At 37.5% G+C, this 17,738-nt stretch overlaps 2 protein-coding genes across 4 annotated transcripts in view; both read right to left on the bottom strand.

Moving 5' to 3' along the window:
- Positions 1-38: 38 nt before the first annotated feature.
- Positions 39-8,391, bottom strand: sult2st2 (sulfotransferase family 2, cytosolic sulfotransferase 2). The gene is made up of 6 exons (XM_017484412.3): positions 8,053-8,391; positions 4,487-4,698; positions 1,623-1,749; positions 1,156-1,250; positions 767-947; positions 39-647 (listed from the first exon to the last, which is right to left on the bottom strand). The coding sequence occupies exons 1-6, from the start codon at positions 8,189-8,191 to the stop codon at positions 538-540; spliced, it is 864 nt and encodes a 287-aa protein (XP_017339901.1). The 5' UTR covers positions 8,192-8,391; the 3' UTR covers positions 39-537.
- A 2,561-nt stretch (positions 8,392-10,952) lies between these two features.
- The window catches only part of radil2b (Ras association and DIL domains 2b), a 29,266-nt gene continuing 22,480 nt past the window's right edge, over positions 10,953-17,738 (bottom strand). Inside the window, exons 11-16 of one of the 3 annotated variants that reach the window (XM_017484481.3) lie at positions 16,661-16,805; positions 16,283-16,455; positions 15,086-15,446; positions 14,808-14,917; positions 11,454-11,593; positions 10,953-11,332 (exon numbers count right to left, since the gene is read on the bottom strand). In XM_017484481.3, coding sequence (XP_017339970.1) covers positions 11,239-11,332; positions 11,454-11,593; positions 14,808-14,917; positions 15,086-15,446; positions 16,283-16,455; positions 16,661-16,805 — 1,023 coding nt within the window. In that variant the 3' untranslated portion in view covers positions 10,953-11,238. Of the gene's footprint in view, positions 11,333-11,453; positions 11,594-12,040; positions 14,230-14,807; positions 14,918-15,085; positions 15,447-16,282; positions 16,456-16,660; positions 16,806-17,738 lie in introns of those variants that run through there. The other 2 variants (XM_017484482.3, XM_053685190.1) reach the window with 2 other exon arrangements.

The raw sequence follows: 17,738 nt of genomic DNA, 5'->3' as shown, positions 1-17,738 counted from the left end.
GTAAAAATATTAATAATGAAAAATGAATGTGTGATGTGTTTTTTTTGTTGTTGTTGTTCCTTTATTCATTAGTAAAACAAGTTTAACACTTGATGTGTATTAATAATTTGTAGTAAAATGATCATTCAACATAGAAATTCAATAGATATACAATGAATAGTCATGCAGAAGATCAGTCTTTACTTCCACGTATGGAAGCTAAAATTATAAGTAAGCAAATATACTGTAATTATAAATTGACCATTGCCTTCTTCATAGAATACGGTCAAAAAATGAATAAAAAATGTAAATAATTTGCGATTAGTTTTGCAGAGTTATGCTAATAATAAAATTACACCCTGACTTCTAACTCCGAGTAAAATCATTTTGCATTTTTAAAACATGCATATTTAAACTGCATGATTTTTTACCTTTAGGCATAATTTTGAAGTGCTACTTTTAATTCAGTTTTGAACTAATACCATCCATTCCACGTAATCAATACAAATTGGGCATACCGTAGTACATCACTTAAATTCTTCTTAATGAGGAGTTTGCTCAATCCCAAACAAATCTGAACGTGACATCTTTCATCTTGTCTTTGTAAACCGTATTAAATTTCTCAGTTTGGGCTTCAGTGAAAAAGTTCTTCCAGTCGCCAGCTACTCCTTAAGGAAAACACAAAACATGGGGGCATTTACATATTATTCCACAAGCCCAGAGACTTTTCTGTTGGAGATTTACATTTAGTCATTTAGGAGAAAACGTACAAAATGTTCTCATTTACCTTTCCTGAGAAACTCAGATTTCTTTTGATTCATGAACTCTTCTGGAACTAGAGAATAGTTGGACATCTTGTTCTTCTTCATGTTCTTGAACAGACAGTTCTCGGATATTTTCTCAATCACTTCTGGGCTCAGAGGCTTCTCAAGAAACTGGGCGAGTTTCGTGACACAGCCGTTCAAATCCTGCATGTATGTATGTATGATTATGTATGTATGATTGTATGTATGATTTATACATATGTATGTATGATTATGATTATGTCTCAGTGTTTATTGTGTAACAATAAATATCCATGCATAGGGTCTTATTATGAAAATAAATGGAGTTTAGAATACAGTTGGAAGCTGTAAAACTATAATGTACAGTATGAGATGTGCAGCAAATGCTTACGTCTATCATCTCCTCATATGAAATGTAGAAAATGTGATCTTTGTCTTTTGCCTTAAGCCAGCCCTTCACATGGTCAAACCATGAACCAAACATTACTGTGGACAGTGAAAATGTACACAGTATGTTATGAGTAAGCAGTAGAAGATGGATGGATGGATGGATGTTATGAGAACACTAGTACAGAAATGATAAATATAGTACAACTGCTACGAATTAGTCATTAATTCCAGTGTAACTAACAGGAAAGGTATGCAATCCCAAGAGTTATACATGTTCATAATTCAGCTTCTAGTTTAATCATTTATTGCATATAAATAAAAAGAATTCATATTAGCTGTAATATCCCATTTTGCGATACACTGTAGCCTGTATATTCAACTTCACATTTTGTGCTTTTGATTATGTTCATAAGAGCCTCATAAAAGCCCAGTTGGAAACGTGAAGTGAAAATGGTATAATAGTTTTACTTTTGCCGTTCAGAAACTTTTCCAGAAACTCGTCAACAGTGCCTGGATTGACCAGGTATGAAGCCATTCCATAGTAGTGGAAGGAGGATGTAAACACGTCCTTAGGGTTTCGCATTGTGTAAATGACCTGGAAGATAATTGGAGAGGTGCTGTCATTTGTCACTTTACTAAAAATATAGATTGAACAGGATATTGTTACTAAATGGTTGTGTTCCAGTTAGTATATTTTCATTCTTAATACTTGCATACAGTATATACATTATAGTAAATACAATGGTGAGTATATAACATATCTATCAGCATTTCAGCACTCAGGACAGTTCAAACCATTGAAATTAGTAAGCTTGATGTCATCACTGACTGTGTTTACATGCACATCAAATTCCGTTTAAGGTCTATATTCGGGTTGCAGCCATATTCTGAATACGATGTTCATATGCGTACAGGCATCGGAATATTCCTGTGTACAGGGTTATTGTAAATATGAATAAATTGCCATTCCTAAATACCTAGCCTACAACTAAACATCTGTTAGTACCCACAATTCCTTGAAGACTGAGCACGTGCATATATCTCCTTTTAGTGGATATTCTGAATAAGGTGTTTACATGCAACAAATTTCCAATTAAAACAGGTATATTCCAGGGCTGGGAATCGAAATTTGGGGAATCTGAATATTATCTTAATCTTAATCGCGCAATCAGATTGCGGCATTTCAATGACTCAATGCTAAACAGAATATTTCCAAATTAAGATTAATATCAGAATATTAATGTGCATGTACACGTAGTCATTGTTGTCCTTCACTTAGTTACACAGGGTGGATTTCTCTAGTGTGAATAGATGGCTCATACAAGCATGTTAAATAAATCGGGACAGTGGAAGTATAAGGTTTTACCTGAGAATTCAAAAAAGTTTTAAACCACAGTTTTGTTTTTGTAAAACTTTTCCCACATATAGGGGCATGTAAATAAAACAGAATAATAACTCATTTTTGCAAACAGATGGGACCTTATAATAATACCAAGGTCTTGAAATACAAATAGATAAACATGATGTACATTTCTTTTTTAAAAACAGGACTGGGAATTGTGGAAATGAAAATTCCAGTCACAAGTGTACTTGCTTGTAATCCAAATATGTGAATGTAACAATACATGGTACTGAAATTGTATATGGAGCAATATATGGTACTATGTAGTACTGAAATGGTACCATATATATCATATGGTACCTATGTACCATATATTGCACCGTATACAGTGGGAGAAATAAGCATTGAACATGTCAACATTTATTTCAGTAAATATATTTCCAATGAGGCTATTCACATGAAATTTGCACCAGACATCAGTATTAACTCAAGAAATCCAGAAATATAAAGAATTCACAACATTAAAGTACAAATAAAGTTATGTATAATAAAGTGGAATGACACGGGAAAGAAGTATTGAACTTTCTAAGAAAAAGCGGTTCTCCAAGGCAAGGTAAGGCATCTGTGCAAATTAATATCAGCGGGGTTAGTAAATTGATGGTGTATAAAAAGGCTTTTCGTTACCAAGGTGTCACACACGAAACATCCCATGATGGGTAAAAGCAAAGAGCTCTCCCAAGACCTTCGCAACCTTATTGTTGCAAAACATATCGATAGAATCAGATACAGACGTATTTCAAAACTTCTGAATCCTCCAGTAAGCGCCACTGGGGCCATTATCCGCACGTGGAAGCAACATCACTCCATCATCAACCGGCCACGCACAGGAGCTCCTCACAAGATTTCTGACCAGGGAGTCAGAAGAATAGTAAAAAGTGTAGCCCAAGAGCCAAGGACCACTCGGAAAGAGCTCCAGAAACACTCGGAGGCAGCAGGTACCATCGTCACAGAGAAAACAATAGGCAATGCACTCCACTGCTCACGCTCACCTGCAAGACTCCATTACTAAAGAAAAGGCATGTTGAAGCCCATTTAAAGTTTGCTGCAAATCATTTGGACAGGCCTATGAAATACTGTGAGAGTGTAGTCTGGTCAGATGAGGGCAAAATTGAACTTTTTGACTGTCATCCTGCACACCATGTTTGGAGAAGAAATGGCACTGCACATCACCCTGAAAACACTACACCAACAGTGAAGTTTGGAGGGGGAGGCATCATGGTGTGGGGCTGTTCTTCATCGCATGGTACTGGCAGACTTCATATAATTGAAGGAACGATGAATGGAGCCCTTTACCGGGAGATTCTTGAGAAGAATCTGCTGCCATCCACCAGGATGATGAAGATGAGACGTGGGTGGAGCTTCCAGCAGGACAACCATCCAAAGCATACAGCAAAGGAAAATCTCAATTGGTTTCAGTGAAAAAAAATCAAGCTGTTAGATTGGCCCAGTCAATCACCTGACTTCAATCCAATTGAACGAGATTTAAAGACAATATGTTTAGAAGAATCGGCCAAAATCACACCTGGATACGGCGGCCAATTAATTTCTTCATACAGGAAGCGTCTTGAAGCTGTCATTACAAACAAAGGCTTCTCCACTAAGTATTAAATACATTTCAGTTAGTGTGTTCAGTACTTTTTTCCTGTCATATTTCACTTTATTACACATAACTTCATTTATGGACTTTAATGTTTGGATTTCTTTATATGTGTGGATTTCTTGAGTTAATACTGATGTCTGGTGAAGATTTCATGTGAATAACCTCATTGGAAATATATTTACTGAAAAAAATGTTGACTTGTTCAATACTTCCCACTGTATATACATATATATGGTACAACATATGGTACACTTGCTTTGCTGGCCAAGTTACCTACACACCAACTAATCATTTTAGTCAGAACATAATTGGAAGAGGGCATCCTAATACTTTTGGCTTGACTTGGAAATAGGATTCGTTCATCATGCCATAGTGAAAGTGGGTCGCAAAGATGCGTGGAGAGGGCCTTTGCTCCAGATTGAGTATCTTAGCCCGGTGCTCTTCCAGCCATGGAACCCGGTCCCAGTTTGGTATAGTGTGTACCGGCGTGAGATCTCCCTCACTGTGGATCAGAGGAACAATCTCCTGCATCCATGTTGTGCCTACAGAGAACAAAAAAAAACAGAGTCCAAATTATAATCCAGTGACACAGGTCAGTTGGAAACAAGACTAATGCTGCACATCTGGGCAAAGTCAAAGTGTTGTAATAGAACCTGTAATGTTCATGTACAGTTGAGGTCATAAGATTACATATGCCTTGCAGAATCTGCAAGATGTTAACAAGATTTTTTTTAAATGAAAAAATGGTTCATTTGTGTAAATTCAGTTATTATTGTGTCTTGTGGACTATATGTAAACATCTGTTATTATGTGAAATAGTTCAGTTCAGTACTAAATAAAAAATGAAATGCAATTTTTATTATCTTTCTTTTTTCTTTTTCTTTTTCTTATTAACATTTTGCAGAATCTGCAAGGCGTATGTAAACTTATGACCACGACTGTAAGTCCAGCGGGGTGCAGAGGAGCACTGAGTTCATTTCTTTTAGTACTGTTTCAAAAACTATATCTTTTTCATTTAACCCTGTTACGTGTATAAGCACTGAAGATCTGCAGAGGACATTCTAAGGTCAATGTGACTTATTGCAGCTACACAATTTTTGTGTGATTACTATTTCAACACGTTGTGTTAAATTATCCAATAATTGTGTTAAAATAAGAAAAACATTTCACACGAGTAACCAACACAGCATGTGTTAAATTATTGTCCAATCACGTTGCGGACTGCGCGGGACTGAACGTTCGTTGCTTTGACCTTTTGATTGTGATGGCAGGGTCTGAGTCCTGAGGTGAGGAAACCAAATGAGCACAGGTAAATAAGTGTTCACTATTTAACATTAACGCTGCTGAAAATGCCTCACCGAGTTTGTGATGTTTAGGCAGGGAGCGCTTGAAAGTGTATTCGTTGTAAAACAGTAACTCGGGGAGTGATAATTAAGTTTACCTATCGCAACGGCTTCGAAAGTGAACATCATGTACTGTTGATCAGTGTTCCGTTACACTACTAGTGTCTGAGGATATGGACTGAGGTTATTTTGTAATTCTCTGGCTCTGCACCTTATCTGATGCTCCAAGTTAGGGTTAGCTAGCTGGATGCTGTCACCAATGACAGTAGGGATGAGTGATTCTAACCTAGACGCTCACTTGAGATGATAACTTTATTACGATATTACTTTAGCATACAGCTCGCAGTAATGTTAGATATTCCCATGACCTTTTAAGAGTAAACCTAAGCATTAATCTAGCATTACAGCTGTTCACCATGATTTCATACAGAGAGTGGGTTCATGTTACTTACATTTAGCAAGTGTTTTGGACAAGGCAAGCCGTAGTAATTAGTATTAGGAGGATGGGTTAGGGCCGTGTTTCTTCATGCATTCGGTGAATGTTAATGCTGGGTAACAGGTGCAGACAGTCAGTGGCTAACGGAACTTAGCTAGCTCAGTAATGGCGAGGCCAAAAGTTCTTCACAAGGTGACAGAAAGAGAGGATGTGGGTTACAGTAGGTTGTAATGCTTTTCTCTATCTCTGTAATGTTGGTTGACTTAATTATATTGTTCAAAAAAAATTGGCGGTGAGGCGCTAAAGGCAGGAAAATAATTATTAGCAAGTTAGCTAGATTTTCCTGGTGAGTCTACAGTGCCATTTTGCTCATTAGGAGAGTGGAGGACACATTTCCAAAATTACACATTTTGGGATTCTGTAACGCAATTTTTCAGTTAAAGCCCAAATGTTTTTGCCCATATTTTCTAGCTAATAACTAACCAACACTCTTTTTGCTCTTTTACAGCTTTTCAAACGGAAGCGAGTGGGACTCTTGTCTTCCCAGATGGCAGGGAGATCTGTAAGAAAATGCATCATCTCCAGTTCTTACATCTGTCAAATGTTTAAATGATTTTAATAAACATCACCTGAATTTCATGCAATTGTTTGTTTATTTTGTGAGCATTTTAGTACAATTTTAGCATACAAACAAATTGCATTTTAGGATAACTGTAGGGGGGAAAGTATAAACAACATATAGCTGTCAGTGCAGACCAGTGCTGCCAACTTTTTTGAGAAAAAAGCACCTAGCAGCTTTCTGGACAAACCTTAGCGACTTTCCAAATGTCTCCAGTACTGTCCTGTAAGCGCGAGGTCTTGCTTTCCCGCTGCACTCTCACCTCTCTCTGCGTCTGCTCTGTTCAGTGAGTGACCGAGAGCCGGAGATTTAACGACGTCACGGATAACGAGACGCGCCCTTCGTCCCAATTTACATCCTTCATATACGAATGTTTATAGAACGCGAGACGAATGGAATGCAACATGTTTTACATGTAAAATAGTCCACGTTATTACAGTCTAGTTCTCTTGTTCAAAGTAGTTACAGTGGTCAGAAACATTTTTCATCATTCATGTTCCAGACCTGTCCGTTATATAGTTTTATAAAAGTTATTTTTAAAAAAATCAAAACTTATGAAAAGTAATTAAAGTACAAAAACACAAAAGCAAAAACAAATCTATCTATCTATCTATCTATCAAAAACAGATTATATTAGCGATTACAAATTAGGTATATTATATATATATATAGATGGATAGATAGATGGCGGGGAGCGTGCCACATGATACGGAAGGCTTGGGGGGCTTTGGTTACAAAAGGTTGAGAACCTCTGCACTAGACGGTAGAGTATACAGTACATAGTGTAAGTGTATAGTACGTCATTTGGGACACAACTTTAGTATTTACTCTCCAAAGCGTGTTCTCGGAACAGAAGTCATGTAATGAGTAAACGCATCCCTTGCCGTGCGCAGACCAACTAATCCATAATGAGATTCATTGACAACGATTTTCATAATAAATAGTATTATCGATTTTTATCGATTAGTTGTTGCAGCTCTACAAAAAACACAGTAATATAACCAAGGAAAACATGACTTTGTGCGTGATTCAGAAAACTTTGAATTCATGAGTCAGTTTTGTGCAATATAATTTTGCATGTGTTTTTAAATGTTTGATTCACGCTTATTATTCTTCGATCCGTGACTGCAAAACTTTTGACGGAAAATGAATCCCATAATAAGTGTACTAACACACTGATTGTGTTGAAAGCAACACAAAATTTGTTGTCCTTAACCAGACACGCAGGTGTGTTCAAAATGTACATTTTTTAAAAGATTGAATGATTGTAGTTGCAACACTGCAAACATGCCTCAAACTGTCTGAAATGTGAGCTCGTGTGCACCCAGATTAATTATCTAACACATACAAACATTATTAACATGTGTCAAGTTAGTGGCTGCAAATACTTTTAGGTGTTATGTTCAGTGATTGCTCTAGTCTCTAAACTGTTCCAAAAACCCACATGATAAAATCTTGAATGATGGAATGAGGAAGTCTGTGTAGTAAATTTCCTTACCGGATTTAGGATAGGTGACAATAAGGACATCGTCTGGTCGGAAAGTGAAATCCTCATAATATTTCAAGCTGTTGGAGGGGTGCAAATTTTTTGGCACATACACCCCTTTATACTCGGCATATAAATCTGCTTCTGTCATTTCAGTAAAAGTAGGAGAGACTCAGGCTCCTTTTCCTTAACTTCGATCTTTGCTCTGATTCTTTTCTGCTCCACCCGAGTGAACCGAGTGTTCATTTTCTATTGAATTCCGACTCTTTAAAGTGAGTCAGACCATTTGGCTCAGTTCCTTCAAGGGTCAAGCGGTGGTCGCTGCTAGTGATGTGTCGTCAATGAGCGATTCGTTCATTTTGAATGAATCTTTAATATGACTCGTGAGCAACGAGTTTTCTCAGAGAGTGATTCGTTCATTTTTGACCGCGCATGCGCTGTAACATCCCTATAGGTTCTGTACTAGTGATGGGAAGTTCGGATCAGTTTACTGACTCGGATCTTTTAATCTCGTTCAGCAAAATCAACGAATCTTTTTTTCCGAGTCATTTCGTTCATTTCAGCAGAATATAATTAAAATGTTTACATGTTCAATTCCCCAACACATCTAGTACTTACACAAACGTTGATCACATTTGGAATAAAATATAAAATATAGGCTAATGCAGCCAAGGCTGAATTATGAGAAACAGAAATGATTCATTAATAGCTTAGCTTGTATTCAGGCTATGCAGTCTGTTAGTTCAGGGGTTCCCAAACTTTTCCAGGGCAAGGCCCCCCAAATGGCATTTTTGCCATTTTGCATGATGTCTTTAAAACACATTAAAATATAGAATTAAATATAAAATATAAAATACAGACTTCTGAATATATCCCCCCCCTTTTTTTAATTAATAATTACATCTTACATCTTTACATTACATTACATTAGTAATTTTATAAATATACAGATAAATATATATATATATATATATATATATATATATATATCATGTATTTATTTATTTTTCACACCAAATTGCTGAGGACCCCCGGGCGCCCCCTGGCGGCACCCAATGGGGCCGCAGCGCCCACTTTGAAAACCACTGTGTTAGTTCACTTCACCTTCCGATCCGAGTAGTCTTTTTCCTGTACAGAACCTATGGGGATGTTGCTGCGCATGCATGTATGCAATGAACGGATCACTCTCTGAGACAACTCGTTGTTTCTGAGTCATATTAAAGATTCGTTCAAAATGAGCGAATCATTCATGAACGACACATCACTCTTCTGTACCAGAAACAGAAATGATTCGTTCACGTCTGAAGTCTTCGGGTTCGAGTCATTCATTCTTCCGGTGACCGCCGCATGCTCAGATGTTTTCTAATTAAATTGAAGTTCATGAGGGCAGCATGGTGGTGCACGTGGTAGGATTGCTGCTTCACAGCTCCAGGGTACCTGGTTCAATCCTAAGCTTAGGTTACTGTCTGCTTGGGTTTCCTCTGGGTTCTCTGGTTTCCTTGCACCGTCGAAAAACATGTATGTAGGCTGAACGGCTATATATATATAGTATATATCAAAAACTGATATATATACACACATACAAAATTTTTATGAACAATTCCCTCTAGCCACTCTGTTGAAACTACATGCTGTATGTATTTCTTGTGAATTGCATTTTAAGGGAAATGACAGAGCTATTTTCAGCACCAGTAGAATATAAACAAAACATGAGAAATGACACCCCCCCAGCCCCCCCCCCCCCCCAAAAAAAAAAAAAAAAACTAGCCATATCCATTGCCAATATCACAAACCACACTTTTCATGATGTATCTTTGAAACAACTAGATTATAATAGATCTTATTATACACTGCATAGACAAACCCAGCTGTTGGCTCATACGCTCCACCCATGAGCCACAGAGTGTCTGAAATCCTTTGTACAACTTTCCAAGCCTCAGACTTCAGGGTCGTGAAGGAATATTAATATCTCATTATTAATTATTAATGAAACCGCTTTAGACAACTTTAATTGATTATAATACAGTTGACACTGACTCTTCTCCTTGCAGAAGACTTCAAGACATCCACAGTTTTGACGAAAGGATATTTACAAAATAATTTACCGTTTGTTTCGGTCGTTTCTTAAACGTTGAACTATGACTAACCTTTTACTATAATTTAATGATTCCAGTAACTATAATATTCTCATCTTTATTGCTAAACAGCGTAGATATAAACTACGAATTCTACTCTACAAGGCATTGTTTTCCTGAGGGTATTGGATCACTGGACATAGGGTTTACCCAGCAGTGATGCCTGATGATAAATGTAAAGTTATATATATATATATATATATGGAGTGCTATAAAAATACACCATTCTACCACTCTACTAAAACATTTTATGTTGATTGCCTTTCGTAATATTATCCAAAGATTAGTTTACAAGCGCATCATGACACTGTATATGTCATGCCATGTAAACTCATAATGATGGTACCATGAAGAGCACAGAACACATGAGGGAACAGCAGTGTTCATAGAACTCCCAGAACCCCTCAGAGTCCAGACATACATTCTTCACTCTAGTAACTACTTACATTCCCTTTCAGTTTTACTGTATAATTCATAGTAGTTAACGGAGCTTAAGATGAATGAGTGAACAAGAAGCAAAGACACACTCTCCCGAGCACATGCGTTCTCCGTCACGCTTTCTCTTTCCATTCTTTCTTTTCAGCTCTTGTTTGTCCATTCTTTTCTCATCTTTTCTTGCTTTCTCCCCCATCTCCCCCTGCATCCTACACTTACTGAGACTGAAGAAGAAAAAGAAAGTGGAACAGAGATCTCTCATACAACCTTAAAAAGAGTAGCAAAACGTTAAAATTGTTTCATGACAGTTTACCGTTTTGAATGAAAGCAAATGAATTGTGCTGTGTTTTAAAATTTGTTTTATTGTTATTATTATTTAGGCACATTGATCGATTAATAATACTTTTTACTACAAATATGGTGTCCGTATGTTAAACAGATGACAAAAATGACGTAAAAATGATATAAAAGGAAAATCGTGGAATAAGCATCAGTTCCATAAAACACCACAATAGCGTTTTAAAAAACATTTATAAAATGGTGTCTTCACACAAAAACACAGGAGGATAAAATCTTGGCATTTTCCCAGAACAGCTTCAAAGTGCATGTGTGAGATGGGTTGGCACACTCAGCGATTTGGCACTGTGTCTTCGCGAATTCTTTCAGACCGGGCAACTAGCAACTGAGTTTGGTCTCCAGCCTTCTGAATGAGCTCCCTGCCACTAGATGTGAAAATAATAACCACTGTTTTAGGCTTTACATTGATGAATAATTCTTCATGTTGCAGAAATGGATTGTAATATTCACATCATGAATTTATCATCGTGATTCGAGTCGACTCACGTATGGTAGTCCAAGCCAACCAATCTGTGGCCATTGACTGCCAGAAGTCGATCGCCTGGCCGCAGTCTCTGACTCAGAGCTGCAGGAGACCCTGGGCTCACAGATTTAATATAGATCCCATTCATCTTCATTGGTGTTTCCTGATAACAGAACAAATGGAATAATATTTCACAGACTCACAGAGCTTTCACAGAGCTTCTTGAGAAGAACAATCACAAAATGGACAAAATGCTATATTGACTGGGATATGCTTTCCATTAAAATTGAGCAGCATTTGATGTGATATGATTAAACATTGTTCTACATTATTTTGATTGCTAGTATGTTGATTGAATCATCAGAACAGCTGGAAACACTCATGCAGAACATCTGAGACATCTGTTCAAGATGTTCACATTATGCATTAAAATTCTGGCTCATTTTCACATTACAGTCAATTATCATTTATACTTTTAAAATGTTATCTCATGCAGCTCTCTCTCTCATATATATGTGTGTGTATATATATATATATATATATATATATATATATACACATATATATATGAGAGAGAGCTGCACAATTTATATTTATATATATATGTATGTATGTATGTATGTATGTATGTATGTATATTTGCCCATGATGTCCTGCTGTGCTACATTAAAAGAATGCTTAAAAGAATTGTTCTGTATTCTACCACAAGGGGGCGCACGTTACATAACAAATGGCTTTGTTTGTGTGTGCGTTTGTGCGTGTGTGTGTGTGTGTGTGTGTGTGAGAGAGAGAGAGAGAGAGAGAGAGAGAGAGAGAGAGAGAATAAACTGGACAAACCGGTGCATTAATATCATAAACAGATTGATATTCAAAATGTCTCACAAGAATGTTTTTTTCTCTCTCTCTCTCGAAAACCTTGGACCACTCCATGAATTTAACCCATTAACTCAGATGTAGTAAGCAGGCCAAGACTTTATCTGTAACCTTCTTTAGTTTAACTAAGAGGGCAATATAGCTAACAAGTAGGGGAGAGCGGGGTACATCCGAACACGGGGCACATTCTAACAGACTTTATTCAGTAGTTTCCATGTACATTGGCATGACGAAACTTCCTGTCTTTTCTGGTTGCCATACCAACACTGTGTGTAAAAAAATCGCATCAAAATTCTAACGACTTTGGAAGATATCAAGGGAAGATCATTTTACCATGGCGTGTGTAAAAGTTCACAGACGTTCATTTTCAGCTGTGTTTAGCGTTAATTTAAAACAAGGCAGGTTTAGTATAATGTTTCATCTTTAATCGCTCCGTTATAATCCTACATAGTCTCTAAATGCTTATATAGCCTACAGAATTGAATAGTCCGGTCCGAATCTCACGTTGTAACGCTGTGTTAAAACGTGCCCCGCTATTACAAGAAACTATGCTATTCCATGCAGTTAGCCATGTAAATTCACACGATTCCTTTTTATGATTTTATTTACTGCAGCTTGAGAAACAGATCAAGAAAGACAGACAGGGGTGTACCTGTGTGTGTGTGTGTGTGTGTGTGTGTGTGTGTGTGTATGGCTGTTTCTCTTTGCCTTCATTATGTTGGCCTTCACTTCGGCTTTGTTCTGTGTTCACTGTCAAGCACTAAAATTTATAGTATGTACTGTAAATGTACATTATTTCATTCGCCTTTATGATTTTATAAATGTTTTTGCTGACATAATATCATAGTTTATCGTGTATGTTTTTTTTTTCTTTTAATTAAATCAGATTAAATTGTTAGAGCAGGATTTTAAGCCGTCGTATGGTCATGTTACAACATTCCCCACCTATTGGGGCGCTTTCTAACATTTCACTTCTCTTCATTCCGGTTAAATAATGGAATTTTATTATTTTTTTTACATGTTTCATTCATAAAACAAGACCAAATATCTGTATCAGACATTAGTCAAATTCATGCAAAAAAAGAAAGTACTTTAATTGAGAAAGCAAAAAGTTGTGCCCCGCTCTTCTCTGAAGAATGATAGCCGCGGGTTTAGTATCATCAAACTACAGGTCTAAATCATCACACACTTGACTCAAAAGACATTGCTTGCCATAGTTTGAAATATCATGGATGTAAACAATTCGCAGAATAAGATATACAGTGGGGGAAATAAGTATTGGACGCGTCAACATTTTTTTTTTTCAGTAAATATATTTCCAATGAGGCTATTCGCATGAAAATTTCACCAGACATCAGTATTAACTCAAGAAATCTGGAAATATAAAGAATTCACAACATTAAAGTCCGTAAATAAAGTTATGTGGAATAAAGAGGAACAACACAGGAAAAAAGTACTGAACACACTAACTGAAATGTATGTAATACTTAGTGGAGAAGCCTTTGTTTGTAATGACAGCTTCAAGACGCTTCCTGTATGAAGAAATTAATGGGCCGCAGTATCCAGGTGTGATTTTGGCCCATTCTTCTAAACATATTGTCTTTAAATCTCGTTCAATTGGATTCAAGTCAGGTGATTGACTGGGCCAATCTAACAGCTTGATTTTTTTCACTGAAACCAATTGAGCGTCTCCTTTTCTGGATGCTTTGAATCGTTGTCCTGCTGGAAGATCCACCCACGTCTCATCTTCATCATCCTGGTGGATGGCAGCAGATTCTTCTCAAGAATCTCCCTGTAAAGGGCTCCATTCATCGTTCCTTCAATTATATGAAGTCTGCCAGCACCATGCGATGAAGAACAGCCCCACACCATGATGCCTCCCCCTCCAAACTTCACTGTTGTAGTGTTTTTAGGGTGATATATTTACTGGAAAAAATGTTGACACATCCAATACTTATTTCCTCCAGTGTAATAACAGAATACATATGTATACATATAATTTGACAAAATCAAACTCAAACTAGGACGGCATACATAATAGCAGAGCATGTAGCATTGCTGCCTCCCAGCTCCAGAGTCACGGATTCAGTCCTGAGCTCGAGTTACTGTCAGTGCAGTATAGGTAGATTGGCTACACTAAACCTAACTGACCGCAGTTGTGAACGAGTGTGTGTATGTGTTTGCGCCTGGTGCACCGCACTGCAGTGGAGTGGCTGATGGGAACACACACACACTGTCAAAACCACTTAAGCAAGTCTATTTGAGATTATTTAACAGCTCAAAGGAAATTGAGGAAATCGTGTGATTAGTACTAGCCTTGTAGCTTTAGTGCAAACTAAAGAAGGAAATTACAAATAAATTAAAGAAATATTTAAAAAAAAAACATGTCTTGGCTGTCTGACAATCTTTAAGGAAAGGGGGAAATCTAGTGTAAGTTGTGTAAACTTCATTTTAGCCAAACTTTAAACCCTTTAAGGAAATAAGATCCTATCAGAAAGATCTACCAAAGTTCTCACCACCCCATCCACTAGAGACAGTCCTAATCCTCCAGGGCCCTTCAACAGCTCCACCACAAACACGTCATCATCGCCGACTCCATGCCTTCCACATCCTCCTACAGATTCAAGCAAATGAAACGTCATTCAATCAATACAATGACTATTGTATTAGATTATTAGACCTGCCGTATTAATGGATCCTATAGTTAATCTATAGCAACATAAGTGCTGCTAAGATTTTCATCCCAAACTTATCTTCTCTAATATTTCCTGAACTTCCTCACCTTCCTCATGCTTGGTTGTATCACAGCTCTGGGGAGTGTGATGGTGGGACTGCATATCCTGGCATTCGGTCCTGGACTCTGAGCTCAGTGGTGTGTTAGGTGGGGTGAGCAAGCACGAGGTTTCCAGTGCTAAGTGCTTAGTTTTGCTGTTGTGGTTCGTCTCTTTGTCCTGTAGATCCAGAGCCTTTATCTTTTGGGTAAGCACAACTTCACACACGCCCTCGTCACCTGATACTGAAGAACAAGTGGAAGAATCACAGTTCTTAGGCAGCATCAATAGTGTGTGTCCTTGTTCCAGATGGGCTTTTGGAAAAACGTCCATTTTGGTGCGTTTGGCTTCCAGGGGTACGGCGGATTCACGCTACACAACAGATCATAAGAAGTAGATGGTTTCATTAAATTTTTTTTTATTAATAATAATAATAATAACAAGTCAAAATAGCAAGGGTTAAAGTTAGAAGTAAGGGCGGGGTTAATGATTAATCCCAAATCTGTGAGAGATTCAGGAGCAGTTTTCTAATTCAATTCACTCAGTATCCAAATTTTACAATAATTGTAGATTTAAGGCCACTTTTTAGGTACATATACTAAATAAACCGCTGTTATTACGTCTGTGTTTGTCATCTCTCTAATGTCTCACAAGTAAAATCCAACTTTCATGTTTTTTTTCTTAAGCTAAAAAAGAGCAAGTCCTGCAATTACAATTTGCTCCAATTACAAGTATTAGCATAATGAGTCGAAAAAGCCATGTTGGAAGTTATTTTTATTGGAAGTTATTGGAAGTTATTATTATATGTTGGAAGTTGTCAACCTAAGAATGACTGGCATAATTGGATATAATATACACAATACAATAACCTAATCATGATAATGTTTGCACTATTTATTTAGACAGTTGAAGAACGTCTAATCTATCAGTCTTATAGTTTATTTCTTTTTTTAATTAATATGATAAGTTTTATTCATGTGTAAAAAAATTATTGACACCCCAGAGAATATTTAATGTATATACTAACAGACTGCCATTATTTAAAAAATAAAATAAAATAATAATAATTTAAAAAAAAAACATACTAGGATATGGGACCTGGTTGCCTTGGCTAGGTAAGGATTTTTCAACATGATATTGATTTTTTTTTTAAAGGGTAACAATAATTCTGGAGTGGACTGTAATTATTATTAAATATCACTGCTTACGTGAGCACATTGTGCAGTTGATGCTCCAACATTAAGTGCCTTGATGACTGCCTGAAGCTGCACGAGTTCTTCAATGAGCCTTGTATCTCTAATAGGCTTTTTAAAGTTCATCTGAAAGCCATCGATGGGCAGGACAAGAGGCGGGTGGTCATCAAAGCTTTCAAGGATATCAGCTGGTGGACAGAAAAAAGGTGCATTGTGTATTTACGGTAATAACACAGAAACAATGCAATCTCAAACTGCACTGCTGCAGTTTCAAATCACAGTCAGCGGAAAAAGTCTTGATCTTCCCTGTGTCAGTCTGACAACAAATCTGAGATCTTCTGCTGCAGAGCAATCTCACTATCATATATCAATGTCACTGTCTACATTTCTCACCAGTTCGGCATGCTGCGTCGGCGTCGGCGCTGCAGGGCGTCCATGCAGAGGGGCAGGGCCGGCGTGGGTTGTACTCCCTCAGCATGTGGTGAAGCTGAGCAGGGCTAAGTAAGGAAAACTCTGTCCTCAAAGAACCCCATGATGCCTGCACAGAGGAACACATGGATGTACTTAGGCAAGTTAGGAACAGTTTGCGATTTTTAGAACCCTCTGCTGCCTGTAATGCAACTGACCCTCCCACTCTGTTGAAATTACATCTGCCCGATGAGTTGATTTTCAAAGTAAATGGATGAATATTCAGTGTAAAGGGATGGAGCTGAGCAGATCTGTTTCAGCTGAGAGGAGAGTTCATTTCTAGTTCATAATCACCCTGAACCAGCCAATTCCACTGTATAACAATACTGCAACTTTCCAAGCAGCATTTTCTAATCTTAGCAGAAATGCATTATAAACTGCACAGTCCTGTTTATGCCAAACAACCCCCTTCCAAACCCATCCATTCATCCATTTTCTATACCACTTATCCTACAGAGAGTTGTAGGGGAGTTTGTTATCTATCCCAGGGAACCAAACCATCACAGGACACAATCGCACACACGTTCACACACTACAGACAATTTGGAAATGCCAATCAGCATACAGTCTTTGGACTGGAGGAGGATTAACCGGAGGAAACCCCCAAAGCACAGGGAGAACATGCAAGCTCAGCGTGCACAGGGGATTCGAACCGCCAACCTCACAGCTTTGTGTGAGGCAAATTTCTGCTAACTTCTAAGCCCCCAGTGAACCAAAATGTATGCCCTAAATGGTGAAATTATTGGTTCAGATGAAAAACTGGCTACAAGTAATGTAAGGAATGTAAAGCAAAATATGAAAGATGGGTATGAGAGTTTAACTGTAAGTGTTTAGTTATTTTGCCATTTATTCATTGACAGAGACGTTCACCAAAACGATTTCCAACTGAGGCAGAATTTAGTCCTGGCACGTGCACTAAATGATCACTTGAGGGTTAAGAATATTGCTCAAGGGCCAGAAAGTAGCTCTCTTGAAGCCCTTGGATTTTAACTCAAATTTCACT

This window comes from Ictalurus punctatus, chromosome 13 (genome assembly GCF_001660625.3).
Source record: "Ictalurus punctatus breed USDA103 chromosome 13, Coco_2.0, whole genome shotgun sequence".
Taxonomy (NCBI): domain Eukaryota; kingdom Metazoa; phylum Chordata; class Actinopteri; order Siluriformes; family Ictaluridae; genus Ictalurus; species Ictalurus punctatus.
The sequence above is the reverse complement of the archived record's forward strand: the minus strand, read 5'-3'. Positions and strand labels throughout refer to the sequence as shown.